The 14,989-nt window shown below is 43.4% G+C and overlaps 1 protein-coding gene across 4 annotated transcripts in view; it reads right to left on the reverse strand.

Moving 5' to 3' along the window:
* Positions 1-14,989, reverse strand: part of FGD5 (FYVE, RhoGEF and PH domain containing 5) — a 153,751-nt gene that overhangs the window by 23,309 nt on the left and 115,453 nt on the right. For all 4 annotated transcript variants that reach the window (XM_073351272.2, XM_073351271.2, XM_073351274.1 and 1 more), the window contains exons 11-12: positions 8,385-8,456; positions 6,728-6,796 (exon numbers count right to left, since the gene is read on the reverse strand). In XM_073351272.2, coding sequence (XP_073207373.1) covers positions 6,728-6,796; positions 8,385-8,456 — 141 coding nt within the window. The remainder of the gene's footprint in view (positions 1-6,727; positions 6,797-8,384; positions 8,457-14,989) is intronic.

A 14,989-nucleotide genomic window follows, 5' to 3' on the forward strand; every position in this document is an offset into this window, starting at 1 on the left:
AAATGTTATCCTTCACACTGAGCCGTAAACTACCTTGCATTATCTCCCCAATGAAAATGCCAATGAAATGTGATTAGGGCTGGGCCTTGGCATGTACAGACCCCACAGAATCAGATGGTCTTCCATTCGCTGTGGACCGTCAGTGAAAACAGAGTGAAATGTGGGTATAAGTTGCAATGATCTCAGGGAAGGTGCCAGGAGCCCTTTTGTGATGTTTTCCAAGGCCCTAGTGTGGTCTGACTTAATGCTTGTTGGGTTATCCTCAACAGACCACCATATCACTGAGTGCTTGTGCTTCATCTGATAGACACCAAAGGGCTGAGAGAGCTCTGTTTCATTTATGAGAAAAATCCATCTGCTACTTAAAGTCCCTTCTTCCTGCCTGGACTTGTTTGTTTATAAAATAGCTTCACACACAAAGGGACAAATTCATCCTTGGTGTAACTCTGCTGGGCTCAATGGATCTAGATTTGAACCCTGCTGACCCCCTTCCCGATCACGAGAATGTCATCGGCACTGAACGTCACGAGAAGTTGAGCTGTTGCCTGGTCATTTCCTTTGCTGGGCCCTAAATGTTTTTCTGTCCTCCTCTGCTCCCACCAATGCCCTTGCCTGAAAAAATGGAACCTTTGGGACCCTCTAAATATTTTCTTAGAAGGTCGTGGTTCAGCTTTCCTGCAGAGATGGAACAGTTTCTAGTGGCTAGAGAAGGGAGACTTGGAATTAGGACTCGTAGGTGAAATCCTGGCCACACTGAAGTCAATAGCAAAGTGCCCATTGACTTCAATAGGGTTAGGAGTTCACCTGTGGGTTCTGTTCTTGGCGCTGCCACTGTCTGACTTTGGGCAAGTCTGTGCCTCAGTTGCTCATCTTTAAAATGGGGGTGCCTACGTCTCAGTCATGAGGCTTAATTCATGAGTATTTGTAAAGCTCTTTGAGATCCTCAGACGAAAAGTATTATTATCACATTGAAACTATAACTCTGAGGAGGAAGAAAAGTCTCAAGCTGTAGTCTCTCTATTTTGAAGTGAAGTGTTTACTCCTCTAATGGCATAACAAGAGAATTTCCATAGAGCTGGGTGACAAATGGCTTGTCATGGAGTTTTTATACCATTTACTTATTGCTTCATAAATTACCATCTGTGCTAACATTAATCTAATCAGCGCAGTGACACCTGCACTGTACTGATCATATTATGATTCTCAGTTTAACCAGGGCTGTGCTAGCGACGGAATGGAATTCATCACAGCCTATTGGAAACTGGGGATCAGAGAGGTTAAGGGAGGTAAACCTATCATAAACTGTTCATTGAAAAGCAGTTGGAATAAACTATTGTTTGCATGATCTCACTGGAGGGATGAGCTTTTTCATGGAAGTTAGTATCAGCTGGGATGGCAGCAATTGCTAAAAAAAGAAAGATTTGTTTTTTTTTATTATCATCTGAAAATGACCTTGATTCTCTTCTGTTTACTTTCACCTCCACCTGCAGATTCTGCCAGAGAGTTGGGGGTGAAAGCATCCCGTGAATTTTCAAAGGTTACTGGATTACAGAAGAAAGCAGTCCTCTCCTTTGCCAGTTAACAGTGCCACATACTTCGGGGTCATTCCAAACCACAGAAAAGGCAGCGAATGAAGGGCACTAAATCACACAAACACAAAAATCTCATAAAAAACGTAGGATCTTTGTAGCCTGCACTGCTGTGCTTCTTTGGCAGCAAACCCTGTTTATTTTATTTATAAAAAAATATTTTTAAAAAACCCAAGTGCATACTGTTGCCATGGCAGCTCTGATTAGTATCCCAAGATTTTATTAATAATTGACGATGGCTTTGTTTTGTAATTGCCCACTGGAGGTGGAGTTTGTTTTGCCACGCTGCATACAGAGGAGAAATGTGGCTCCAATCTCTCATAAGGTCCCACTAGCAATGACTCCTTGCAATGAAATTAGGACGAATATTTCATTGTTTGCCAGGAGAGGGATGCCGTGTAAAAGGGGTACAGAGGCGCTGCCCTGCCTGCTGCTTTCCCTGGCTGTCTTGCGGTAGAGGAGATCAAACGGCCCCAATCCCTTGGAAAATCCTGGCTGCTGTCTGCGAACATATTCCCTGCTCTAACTCTTCTCCCTCGGTTCCTTTCATAACAGTCCCTTCTAAGTGTGATGTGAACCCAATAACATTAGAGTTCACATTGAATTTCCAAACCTATGATGTTCAAGTGGATTCAAAATTAGGTCAAACAAGTTCACACACCCCTAGTACTAACTACATCCAGTGCATTGATTCTCCAGAAACTTCTGCCACACATTTGCTTGTCCTTAAGTTTGTTCTCTAAGAGCCCTATACTGCTCCCAATTAAGTCAATGATAAAACTCCTATGAACTTCAAGGGTGCAAGACTGAGCCTGAAGTTGGGATGGCATTGCACTTCTCAGAATTCTGCTAAACTCCAGCCTGGTTGTCTGGAGTGTTGAACAAAACTCCCAGTCAATGGCAGCTTCCCCCGCCTCACGTCCAACACAAGCAGCTTTTGTAGAGAAATTCTTGGAAGTGTGAGATAAGAGATAGTGTCTGAGTTGAAGAGTCCCGTAGTCGGGGGGCGATTAGGAGGCCTGCCAGCTTCAGCGGCCCATTCTGTGCTCTCTGCAAAGAGGCTCCAACATCCGTGTAAACAGAGACTGGACTCAGGAAACAGGCGCCCAGCAAAACACACCAAACATCCTGCCAGGAAACACCAGATTCAACAATACCATCAGCCTACACAAGACAGCCAGCTTCAGTACCCTTGCAATACGCACAACAGACATTCATCAACTTATGCACATTTACATACCTGCATAAAATACATGCATGTACATGCCACACACATGCTTATACACACACACAAAAATGCACATTACAGTCCTATGCCCCCCACATGTGAACACAAATACACACAGCACAAAGACTTGCACAAAGTGTGGTTGCAAACACATAAGGCATGGCACACATACACACATCATTTTAACAGCGTGTTCTAACCACAACTTTAGTTTGATTTATTCTTACAGTAAATTGGGGGATAAAATCCCTTCTTAGGCTTTTGCTCTAGCATGTGCTTTCTGGGTGAGGTTCTGCAAAGCACTCAGATTTGGCCTAACTTGATGTCAATGGGAACAGAATTGACATCTGAAATCCAATCTTTTTTTTTTTTTTTTAGGTCTATTCAGGCATATTTACTTATTTCATCCAAACAAAAACAAAGCAAAACCCAATCACACGTATCCCATTTTAATGCACTTTTTTGGCATAGCAATTGACACACTAGGGACCATAAAAAAATCCACAAAGGATCTGAAAATTACATTTTACAAAACATGTCAGGCCAAATCCTGGTCCCCCTGGAGTTTTGCCAGTGACTTCAATTGGATTAGGATATCGCCTTTAGAAAATTTTCAGGGTTTTGAATGAATGATGATTTTAAAATCTAGACTTTCCCCTCCTTTGGGAGAGTATTACGTTATTTTTGCTAGTACCGTTAGAAGTCAAATCCAGAGGATTCCGAAGCTGGAATAGCAGGGGCTGCTGGAGGTCAGAATTGAGATGGACCCCTGAGCCAGGGCCTCAGGACTGGTATTGCAGGGCCCTGCAGCTCAGGGGATGAAGTGCATTGGCAGAGCCAAATGTAATATGGATACATGTCCCACGCTGGTGTTTGAATGAGGTGCTGCAGGCCAGGATTGCTTGCGTTGGCAGAGATGTACAGTACGGGTTCAGGGCTCATATAGGAGGTGTGCTATATATCAAGAATGAGATAAGTGCCAGAGCTGTGCAGCAGTCTTCTTGATAGTTTAACAGGACAAATAGTCCAGTAAACACACCCACTGAGTGATTGTAACATGACAGATTCTGCAGTATTACTGGGGACAGGGAGATAATGAAAACACATTCAGAGTTTAACATGAGTTATTTTATTTTGCAATCATTCCCCCCTTTTTCATGGGCTACAGCAGTGGTTCTCAACCTATTTATCATCGTGGGCTGCATATGCAGTTCTCTATGTGTTATATGGGCTGCAATCACACAGTGTATATACTACCTGTATGGCCCTGAGGATGTCACGTCAGCCTCAGCTATGTGCTGATTGGGCTGCAAGTGGCCCATGGGCCACAGGTTGAGAATCACTGGGCTACACTTAATGTAATCTCTCCATCTGCCAAGGGATTATTTCACTCCCTGTAGCTGACACCCAGTTTCGAGCAGCAGAATCTTTAGCTGAAGCGTGATATTGTTCCTCAACTGGAAGTTGCCACCTCAAAGCCCACTAATAACAACTTTACACTTATTTCAGTGCTTGGTTCATTTTGGTAGTATTTTCTGCCTCTGTGACTTTCAAGCTGAGGATAAACTTTCAAGTATATCTTATTTGAAACTTGGCTCAGTTTACCTTTCACCTGAGTTTAAATTACTCTGCTATCCCTGTTTATTACTTAAACTAGATTTTCTCTCTGTCTGATTCCTGCTCCTCCTGTTTGGTCCTGTGGTTCTGCCGTAATAGTAACGGCTACAGATTATGATGTCCCTATAGTGAAATTATGACCATATGAACATCATGGCATTCTGCTCAAATTCTGTCCACAATTCCCAAATCCATCCACAGAACCAAAACAGCTGGTTATTTCTGCTAAAATAATCAGCAGTAAAACAGTTAACAATATCAACATTCACACTGGCATCAGCAGGTTTCAGAGTTAACTACCAAAGAGCTGAATAGGTCTCTCTCTTCAGGTCAAATCTTGGTCCATTTGAAATCAATGGCAATTTTGCCACAGACTTAAAACTGGTTATGGTTTGCACAGTAGTGCTATGGTTTAAGGTTGTCCAGGCAGATTCAACAAAAGAGCATCGGAGTGATATCACATCATGAAGATTTTGGCTAGACCCATTACTTCTAATACATAAAAGTTTGAGTTTTGCAGAAATCAATGAGGCCATCTAAGAAGCAGAAGGGCAGCATAGTGTCCCACACAAAATCAATCAAGCCTCTCATGATGAAGCCGGCAGAGAAGCTGAGCAGTAAGCAAGGAAGCTTTTTCACAAAACTATGAAATAATAATCTGAAAAGAAAATATGAAGAATCCATGGCAAAGTATGTGACTTTGGTATAAATATTCTCCCATTTTCATGTTTGCCCCAGTTTAAATTTCCCTGTTCAATATTTAGAAAATCTGCAGAAAATACAGTATCCTAGGCATTTATCTTATGACTTTAAATTAAATTTTGCAACACTGTATTGTAATAACACTACTCAGTATTTCCATGGCACATTTCCTTTAAGGATCTCAAAGAACTTTTCAGTCATCAATAAATTAAGCATCACAAGCCCTGAGAAAGCAAGTAAGTATCATTATCCCCAGGGTATAGAGGTGGGAAATCAGATGCAGAAAGGCAAAATTATTTGCCTATAGTTATGGAGTGAAATATCTGCAGAGCTGAGAATAGAACCCAGAAGTCTTGATCCCCAGATCTCTGCTCTAGCCATTAGCCAATACTGTCTAATACAAAGGAAAATCATGAATGTTAAAAAAACACAAGAAGAAGAAACACATTAGAAAAGATGTTGGGGCAGCAGTTCCTCGAGCCAAATGTGAAGAGATGCTATGTTTCCAGAAAGAAAGAATGCGCCACAGACAACAGATATAATAACTAGATACCATATGCTCATGCACAAATGGGGAACTGGGACTAGAACTCATATCCTTGAGCTCCGAAAACTACGGCTTGAGCCAAAATAATTTTTTTTAGCTCTTGCTAGTAGTGGCTTCCTTATCCTCTCTGTTGGTCAGACACTAGGGACCAAATTTTCAGAAGAGCTCAGGGGCAGATTTTCAAGTTCTCAGTTCCCCCAATTAGAGTCTGGTTTTCAGCACCCAGCCTGTCACAGGGTGATTGGCCCTTTAAGGGGAGACTGGTCCAGCTCCATCTATGACATCCTTAGCTCACCTTCCTCGGTGGAGAAAATGAACAGTCATGGGGCAGACAGATCATGTTGCTAAGTCCAGCCTTCTGGTATGGAGATAAGACAGAAACTTGTGGAGAGAAGGGAGACTCTAAGTAGGAAGGCCTGAGAGTCACTGCTTGGTAGAGAGCAGGGAGAGTCTCAGAGGAGCCCAGGAGGGCCTGAGGGGTGAGAGCAAAGCCCAAAGCATAGGTTGAAGAGTGTCTGAAGTTCCCCAGAGCGAAGACAGATGGACCCTCAGGCAGGAAAGGCTGTGCCCAGCTTGGGATTGGGGGTGGAAGACTCATGTGTGTGTGTTTTCGACTCGGACACCCTGAAAGGGGTGAATTTTTTTCTTTAATGAAACAGCTGGAAGGCCAAGTCACTGGAGCAACCAAACTAGGCTGGAAGGTTGGGATATTCAAGCTGAGGAGAAACTGAGTTAATTGTTAGTCCAAAGTCAGAGAGGAAATGCTGCCCTGCAACACAGCCATTTCCATTGTGCTGAGCTGTTCTGAAATTCTGTTGCCAGTTGTAGGTGCTGAGCCCTTCTGAAAATTACATCCTAGAAGTCAACATCTCTCACTCATTCACACATGCCAATACGTTATATCACCAGTACTATTTAAATTACCGGGCAGCCCCAATGTGCACAAGCTCAGCTGTAGTTCAGGGTCATATCCAGTCTCCTTAGTAGTCATGGAAACCCATGATACGATATGAGAAAGGCAACAAACCAATGAAATATCCTTACCAAGAACAAATGCCGGGGATGCCTGTTTTTCCCGGACACTTTCATCAGTGTTCCCTCTTTCAGAAACTCCTGAGGGAGGAAACATTATCAGTATCATTATTGTGAACACCGAACACCCCTCAAAGTGAAAGGAGGGCATTAAATGCTTTTGCCTTTACGGGAGGAGATTCTAACACTCCTGTCTCTGCTAGCCCGATCCTCCTCATGACAATGAGGTCTATTCATTATTCAGATCAGTCCTATCTGTCCTGGGTCAGCCAAGTGTCAGTGTTGCTCCTTTTTACCATTTACTTTCATACCAATACTATACATTTGTCAGGGACAGGGCAGTTTCTTGCTTACTTCGCTTCCCCACTATCAGCTGTGTTTATACAGAAAAGACTCTGTCAAGGGTAGTGGAGCCAACATTTAACGGACTCCGAGAAAAGGACATTCATCTTTTAAATATTCCCTACAATGAGAATGAACCAACAAACACCAGCTGAACATGGGCTGTAAGAGTATTAGAATCACAGCATATATGCACATATGTGTGTGTGTATAAAAAACAATCTCTCTCCCCATATAATTATTATTATTTATACAGTACCACAGATACATAGGCTCCTTTTCACACCAGCCAAGACAATGGACTAGATTCTGATCTCAGTAACCCAAGAGTAGATCCAGAGTCACTCCGTTGAAGTAAATGGAATTAGTATAGATTTACACTGCTGTAAATGAGATCAGGATCTGACCTAGTGTTCCCTTCCAGAATAGTTTACAATTGAAGGGCCCAATCTAGCAATTCTCATGAGTTAGGGATGGTAAAATCAGGCCCCAAGTTAAAACATTACCTAGCGTGGTAGAGGAAAAGGTAGATGAGGGCTGCAATAGTGAGATTCTTCAGTTCCTTAGATTAGTGGTATGCACGTTTTGAGAGTTACCTAAAGTTTTTGTTTTAAGATGTTGTTATACTGAAGGGAAGTTTCATGTTTTGTAGGGCTCAAGAAAGGAAGATTAAGCAGAGGGATGCGGGGAGGGGAGCTGAACTGTGAGGGCTTGAAAGTGAGGACAAGCAGCTTGAATCCAATGTGGAAGACAAGGCAAAGCTAGTGAAGAGATACTTAGGTACAGTGTGTGTGTGTGTGTGTCTGTATGTGATACTTCTATTTCTGTATCATTTATAAATTATATATTACATGAAAAATACCTCTGGGGAATTAGAAGAATAACAATAATGAAAACACATCATTTTCCCTCACTCCATGCTCTTCACCCAGCCAAATACAACTGCAAAGCTCCGAGGCCAACGGTCTGTACTTGCTAGCACTTGAGAACTTTCAACATGGACATTATGGGGAAAACGATAGTGACTCTAATAAAATACACTGTATTGGTGAGCTTTGGGGACAGCTACATTGGGAAACTGATTGCTACTTTGCTTAGAAAATAGGGGCTGCTCCTGTCGCTCCTAACAAGAGACACTTGGCATGTCTGTCTGAGTGCTGGCAGAGTGAAGGCCTTTTACATAAAACAGGGCTTCAACTCTTATCGGAACGGCCCAGTAAACAACACCTGTAAACATGAGGTCTGAAAGCTTGCCATCCATACAGACAGAAATAAAGCTGGTGGAAAACAATGTCCTTATCACAGGAGGTCTGACTGCAGCACTCACCCTTCCTGGCTGGAGGAGGTTGCTTTGCCCCCTGACACTGTGCTCAATGTGTACCAGCTTCTGCAAGTTTTCCTGAGGGAGAAAAAGAGAGTTTAGGAGGTGGGATGGTGATTGTTCTTTAGATAAGCAGACGTACCCTCCCTTCACTCCCCACCAAGAGATAACATTGACATTAAGCAGTTTGGAGTCAAAGCAGAGACACCCAGACAGGGTAGGGCCAAATGGGATTTTAGGACCAGATTGACCTACTGGGGCCTAACAGTTTTGTGGGGCTTTATTGAGATGCTTCCCCACCTGTGGTTGGGTTACCATACATCTGTCTGCCCATGACACTCCCACTTGCCACTTCCTATCCCAACACAGTGCCCATTACTGATCATAGAATCATAGAAGATTAGGGCTGGAAGAGACCTCAGGAGGTCATCTAGTCCAACCCCCTGCTCAAAGCAGGATCAACACCAACTAAATCATCCCAGCCAGGGCTTTGTGAACCCGGGCCTTAAAAACCTCTAAGGATGAAGATTCCACCACTTCCTTAGGTAACCCATTCCAGTGCTTCACCACCCTCCTAGTGAAATAGTTTTTCGAAATATCCAACCTAGACCTCCCACACTGCAACTTGAGACCATTGCTTCTTGTTCTGTTATCTGCCACCACTGAGAACAGCCTAGCTCAGTCGTTCCACTGGCCTAGCTCCATCCTCTTTGGACCCCCCCTTTAGGTAGCTGAAAGCTGCTATCAAATCCCCTCTCACTCTTCTGCAGACAAAATAAGCCAGTTCCCTCAGCCTCTACTCATAAGTCACGTGCCCCAGCCCCCTAATAATTTTTGTTGCCCTCCGCTGGACTGTCTCCAATTTGTCCACCTCCTTTCTGTACTGGGGGGCCCAAAATTGGACGCAATACTTCAGATGTGGCCTCACCAGTGCCGAATAGAGGGGAATAATCATTTCCCTTGATCTGCTGGCAATGCTCCTACTAATGGAGCCCAAAATGCCATTAGCCTTCTTGGCAGCAAGGGCACACTGCTGACTCATACCCAGCTTCTCGTCCACTGTAATGCCCAGGTCCTTTTCTGCAGAACTGCCGCTTAGCCAGTCAGTCCGCAGCCTGCAGCGGTGCATGGGATTCTTCCATCCTAAGTGCAGGACTCTGCACTTGTCCTTGTTGAACCTCATCCGATTTCTTTTGGCCCAATCCTCCAATTTATCTAGGTCACTCTGGACCCTATCCCTACCCTCCAGCATATCTACCTCTCCCCACAGCTTAGTGTCAGCCGTGAACTTGCTGAGGGTGCAATCCATCCCATCACCCAGATCATTACTGAAGATGTTGAACAAAACCGTCCCCAGGATCGACCCCTGGGGCACTCCACTTGATACCAGCTGTCGACGAGACATCAAGCCATTGATCACCGCCCACTGAGCCCGACGATCCAGCCAGCTTTCTATCCACCTTATAGTCCATAAATACATGGATACATTATGCTCTGTAGTGACATTCTTCCTCCACAACCCAGGAAGCCAGGAGCTGGAGGCAAAGTATGCTGCTCCCCTCTCCCGTAAATACACCCCCTAAGGGCCCACTCACTGCTGTCTCCTTTTACCAAATAGCTGCTCTTGCTGAGGTGACAAGGGTAATTGAAAGCACGTCTTTATACTTTAGAACCATTGCTAGGATTATCTGGGGTTTTTGCATTCAGGATTAATAGATTTGTACCAGGGGTCTGAAAGGTTAACTAGAGAGCACAGTCCTTCCTTTCAAAAGCCTTGCAAAGATCAGGGAGCTCATTACCAAAGTCTGATACTGTTCCCTGCTTACCTGGCCTGAGCAGCGCAGGCACAATAAACGAGCAGGGGCAAGTTGTATCCACTTAGCACTCGGCATGTAAAATGAATCTAAGCAAACCGATGCTCCCATTAAAGGAATGGTATCAATCAGAAGGCACTTATTTGTGCTGGGGGAAGGGAAGAGGTTTTAATTATTGTCATGCTTTGAAAACTTTGGTAAAGAGCCTCTATCAGCATCTCAGGTCTCCTCTCTGTTAAGGGTGACACTCCACCCTCCCCAGCCCCTTTTTACTTGGCAGATGGTACTGTTGAAATCCTGGATACCAAGGGATCTGGATGACAAGTTCAGGCGATTTAGTTAGGATTTCTTCTCATCACTATTGCAGTAGGAGACCAAAAGCAGCTGCCCCGCTACAGCAATGGGACCTCACTGGGGTACATTCAGGGCTAAACATTAGGACTGTGCTGCCCAAACTAACTGCTTTTGGGCTAAATTTTCAGCTATATACCTGTGCAAGCCACAGAGTCCGACATCTGCCTTCGGACCATCCTGATGCACGTCACTGCAAAGACGGGAAAATGCTCCATTGTCTAACAGCTTTTCTGTCTTGACTGCAGTTTTCTGCTCTGGTAGACAATGGGCTGCTCCCCCCACCCTTCATTGATCTACATCAGGATATTCCCTAAATATCAGAGTCAATGAGATTGCATGGGTATAACTGAGATCTCTTATATGTCCCCCTAGTGATGATTCCAGTGCATTTTATATTCTTTTAGGATCATTGACAAAGAGAGCAGTTGGGTAAAGTAGGTATGTCTATGATCTTGTCGATACAGATTCAGAAGGCACTATTCATTATGCATCCTGCAGTCTCGTCTTTCAGGACCTTCAAAGTGTCCTGAAAATATTTCAGGCCAGTGTGATGTCTTCATGTCTCAATGCTGAGACAGGACATGATGTGCTGCAGCTCACGATGGCTTGTTTTTGTCCTGCCCAATGCAATGGGTTTACCTTCCTGTTAAAAGTTACAGTCCTAAACTGAGACTAAAAACTAAACTGAAAAGCTTTGTTTTTCCAAAAGACCGTGTAACAGCCCAGATCAGCAACACACTCAAGACTGTGAGTAGTATTCCAAGGATTTTATTTGCACACAAGCCTGCAAAGTATCAGGATATCATTCTATTTTCATGAACAAGCATTCCTAATTTCAAGCAAGACAAATCAAGCTGTTAATATTTTAAAATTCAAAATCTTATTTCAACCAAACAGCCATAAATGATAATTACTTTTAGTGCTTATTCTGTCAAGAATCAAACTAGTGACCCAGAAGTGAAAGACTTCATAGTCTATTACCAATACTCTGACCCATCCCATTCAACCTACATTAAACAATGCTAATAACTCTCCCTATTCCAATTCACATTTACAAGCTAGGACCCAGGAGTCAAAAAACAGCACCACCCAATTAATACTGCAGATGTAGGAAATTCATATCTGGCTAGCTTAACCATGAACTACAGCTTCCAAAAGGCAATGAAGTTATCATCATTTTGTCTATGTGGACAAATTTCCTTAGGAATTTACCAGTAGTTAACAGCAACTATGATGTATAACTCTTAGTGCCTCAGGACCTGTAATAGACTGTAGAGGTTTAACGGGTAATACATCCCTTTCTTAGCTCAAAGTCCTGAATGCCTCTTACTTAGAACAATAGGTGCCTCTAATATTGTGTGACAGTGGTCTACTTTGAGCTTCTATTCGTGCATGTGTAAAATGCAAATATTTTCCTACCTCACATGAGTGCTGTGGGGCTAATTAATATTTGTAAAGTGTTTTGAACTCCTGGGATAAAAGTTGCTAGGGGAAAAGGTGCTAGAGTATTGTTACCATTAAAGAAAAAGCTAATAAATTAATGCTTGGTGTGCCATAGAAAACACTGTCTGTAATTCAATGCTCCTGTTAGATTTGGAAGTGTAGTATAATGTGTTAGTACCAACAGGACTCTCCCTCCTATCCCAAGTCTAAATTATAGTCTAGGAATTCATCCAGGTACACATCAAGTTATTAATATTGTATTCGGAATGACTCTGTTGAGTCTGTTCTGTAGTTAGAGTCAGCTGTTAATTGCTTTGCATTGATAATCTATGAATAAGAGAAGAAGGAGCTGCGGATTTGTGTTTGCTTGTATATGAGTGGGTTACGATAGCGGGAATACAGCTTCCAAGACCAACAATTTGACTCTCAAGAAACTTGCCCCTCAAAAAAACCAAGTGCATTTACAGAAGTTGGGGAAGGAGGAAATTGTGTTTAATCTCTTCCATGTCACTGGTTTAATAATATGATATTATTATTGTGATAATAATATGATAAAAATAAAGTGCAAAAGTCAATATAGAAGTTTAGAGGAAATGGTTCTGAAATAAACTCCTAATCAGCAAAAATTATACAGTCCACCACTTCTATAATGCCCAAAGAATCTCCAAATGCTGTGCAAACTATGGCCCAGATTCTCTGATGTGTCCTCCAGGGGAGGAAATGGGGGAGGGGAGGCATTAGGGAGCCAGTTGTATAGGAACTGAATCTATGCTTCCAAGTATGGAAGAGTTCATCTTTCTGGTGCTATTTTTAAGATGAAGGTTTAGCTTCTGCAGAATTTGAATATGTCATGGGAGGTCACATACATACACTAATTGGGCCAGATGTGTGACACTGTTGTACTAAGGGATAACAGAGATTTGTTCCCAGATAGATGGCAAAGAAAAAGGAATAAACTTTAAAACAAAGAAGTGGAAATGGATTTACACCAAAAATCACATATCCAAACATCCCTGAACTTTGGGATGTTCAGAACGAGATCAGAATTTTGCAAATGGCCTCTATCTGTGGTGCACGTTATCAGGGCAAACCAAAACCCTAGGTCCTAAAACTACCGATCCAATTCTCGTGGCTGGAGTCCATCTCTGCATGAACAGAGAAACCTGCTCAGGTCATATGGCAAAAAATGTTGGGATCAGTCCTGATCCTCTGGAACTCTACGGAGGTTTTAATATTGCCTTCAAGGGGAGCTGGATTAGAGTTTCAGTCTCTTCCCCTAGCACTGCTCACAGTAGTTCTGCTAAAGCAGTTTTCTCCCCTTCAGAAAGATAGGAACAGTTTTACCTGCTGCCTATCTCTCTGCTGTACAAACATTAAAAGTTGCGGCGGAGGATTGGTCTCGATCCGTGAGGAGAGTGTCACTGAAATCTGTGCTGTTAAACAGCTCGTGAAAATGCTGGCGTGTTTATGGCCTTGGTGCGCATATCAGAGACATGACTTTTAAACCTGAGCATCAGAGCTTGCCAGTTGTGAGCAAAAGTTGACATTCTTGGCTCCAAGGACTCATCTGCTGCAAACAGCTGCTTGCAGTTTTCGTCTGAACAAAACATGAAGGTTTCATTTTTAAAAGATGAAAGACAATGTGGATTTACATGCTGAACACTTGGGGTTCCACTTCTTACCAAAGGCTCTCATTCCTCATGCTGGCAGGGCACGTAGAGAATCCCTAGGACAGCAGGTGACAAGTATGTTGCTGTGGCAGCCCCAAAGGGGTGGATTTCGTGCCCCATAGCTTCTGCCTAAATCCATCCATTTTGTCACCTTTAAAATCACGGGCTTTTAAAATCATGTCTGAAAATAAAACCTTTCTCAAAAGCACTTGTTTGATACTTTAATTCACATCATTCTCCTCTTCCTTTCCATATTGATGCCAGGATGTTTGTCTATTTTGCTCATCTTTTGCATTGTTCATTTTATGAAGTATGAATGATTGTCATCATCATAATTATTATTATTTAGCTTACTGAAGAGACGGGCAAGAGGTGATTAGATGGCAGTATATAATTACCTACACAGGGAAAAGGTATCTGGTACTAATGGGTTCTTTGTCTAGCAGACAAAGGCATAACAAGATCCCAAGGCTGGAAATTTAAAGTCAGCGAAGTTCAAACGGGACATAAAATGTGAATTTTTACAGGGAGGGTAAATATGCATTGGAACAGCTTCCCCAGGGATATGATTAGGGCCCTACCAAATTCACGGTCCATTTTGGTGAATTTCATGGCCACAGAATTTTAAAAATCATAAATTTCATGATTTCAGCTATTGAAATCTGGAATTTCACAGTGTTGTAATTGTAGGGATCCTGACCCATAAAGGAGTTATGGGGGGAGTCACAAGGTTATTGTAGGGGGGGTTGCAGTACTGCTACCTTTACTTCTGAGCTGCTGCTGGTGGTGGCGCTGCCTTCAGAGCTGGGCAGTTAGAGATGGTGGCTGCTGGCCGGGAGCCCGGCTCTGAAGGCAGAGCCACTGCCTGCAGCAGCACAGAAGTAAGGATGGCATGGTGTGGTATTGCCACTCTTACTTCTATGCTGTTGCCTGCAGAGCTGGACCCTCAGTCAGCAGCTGCCGCTCTCCAGCCACCCGGCTTTGAAGGCAGCAGCGCAGAAGTAAGGGTGGCATGGTCTGGTATTGCTACCTTTACTTCCGTGCTGCTGCTGGTGGGGCGCTGCCTTCAGAGCTGGGCACTTGGCCAACAGCTGCCACTCTCTGGCCGCCCAGCTCTGAAGGCAACACAGAAATAAGGGTGGCAATGCCGCAACCCCCCTGTAACTCCCTTTTGGGTCAGGACCCCCAATTTGAGAAACGCTGGTCTCCCCCGTGAAATATGTATAGTATAGGGTAAAAGCACACAGAAGACCAGATATCACAGGAGGAGACCAAATATCACGGTCTGTGATGAGTTTTTCATGGCCGTGAATTTGGGAAGACCCTTGAT

Source organism: Lepidochelys kempii, chromosome 7 (genome assembly GCF_965140285.1).
Source record: "Lepidochelys kempii isolate rLepKem1 chromosome 7, rLepKem1.hap1, whole genome shotgun sequence".
Lineage (NCBI taxonomy): Eukaryota > Metazoa > Chordata > Testudines > Cheloniidae > Lepidochelys > Lepidochelys kempii.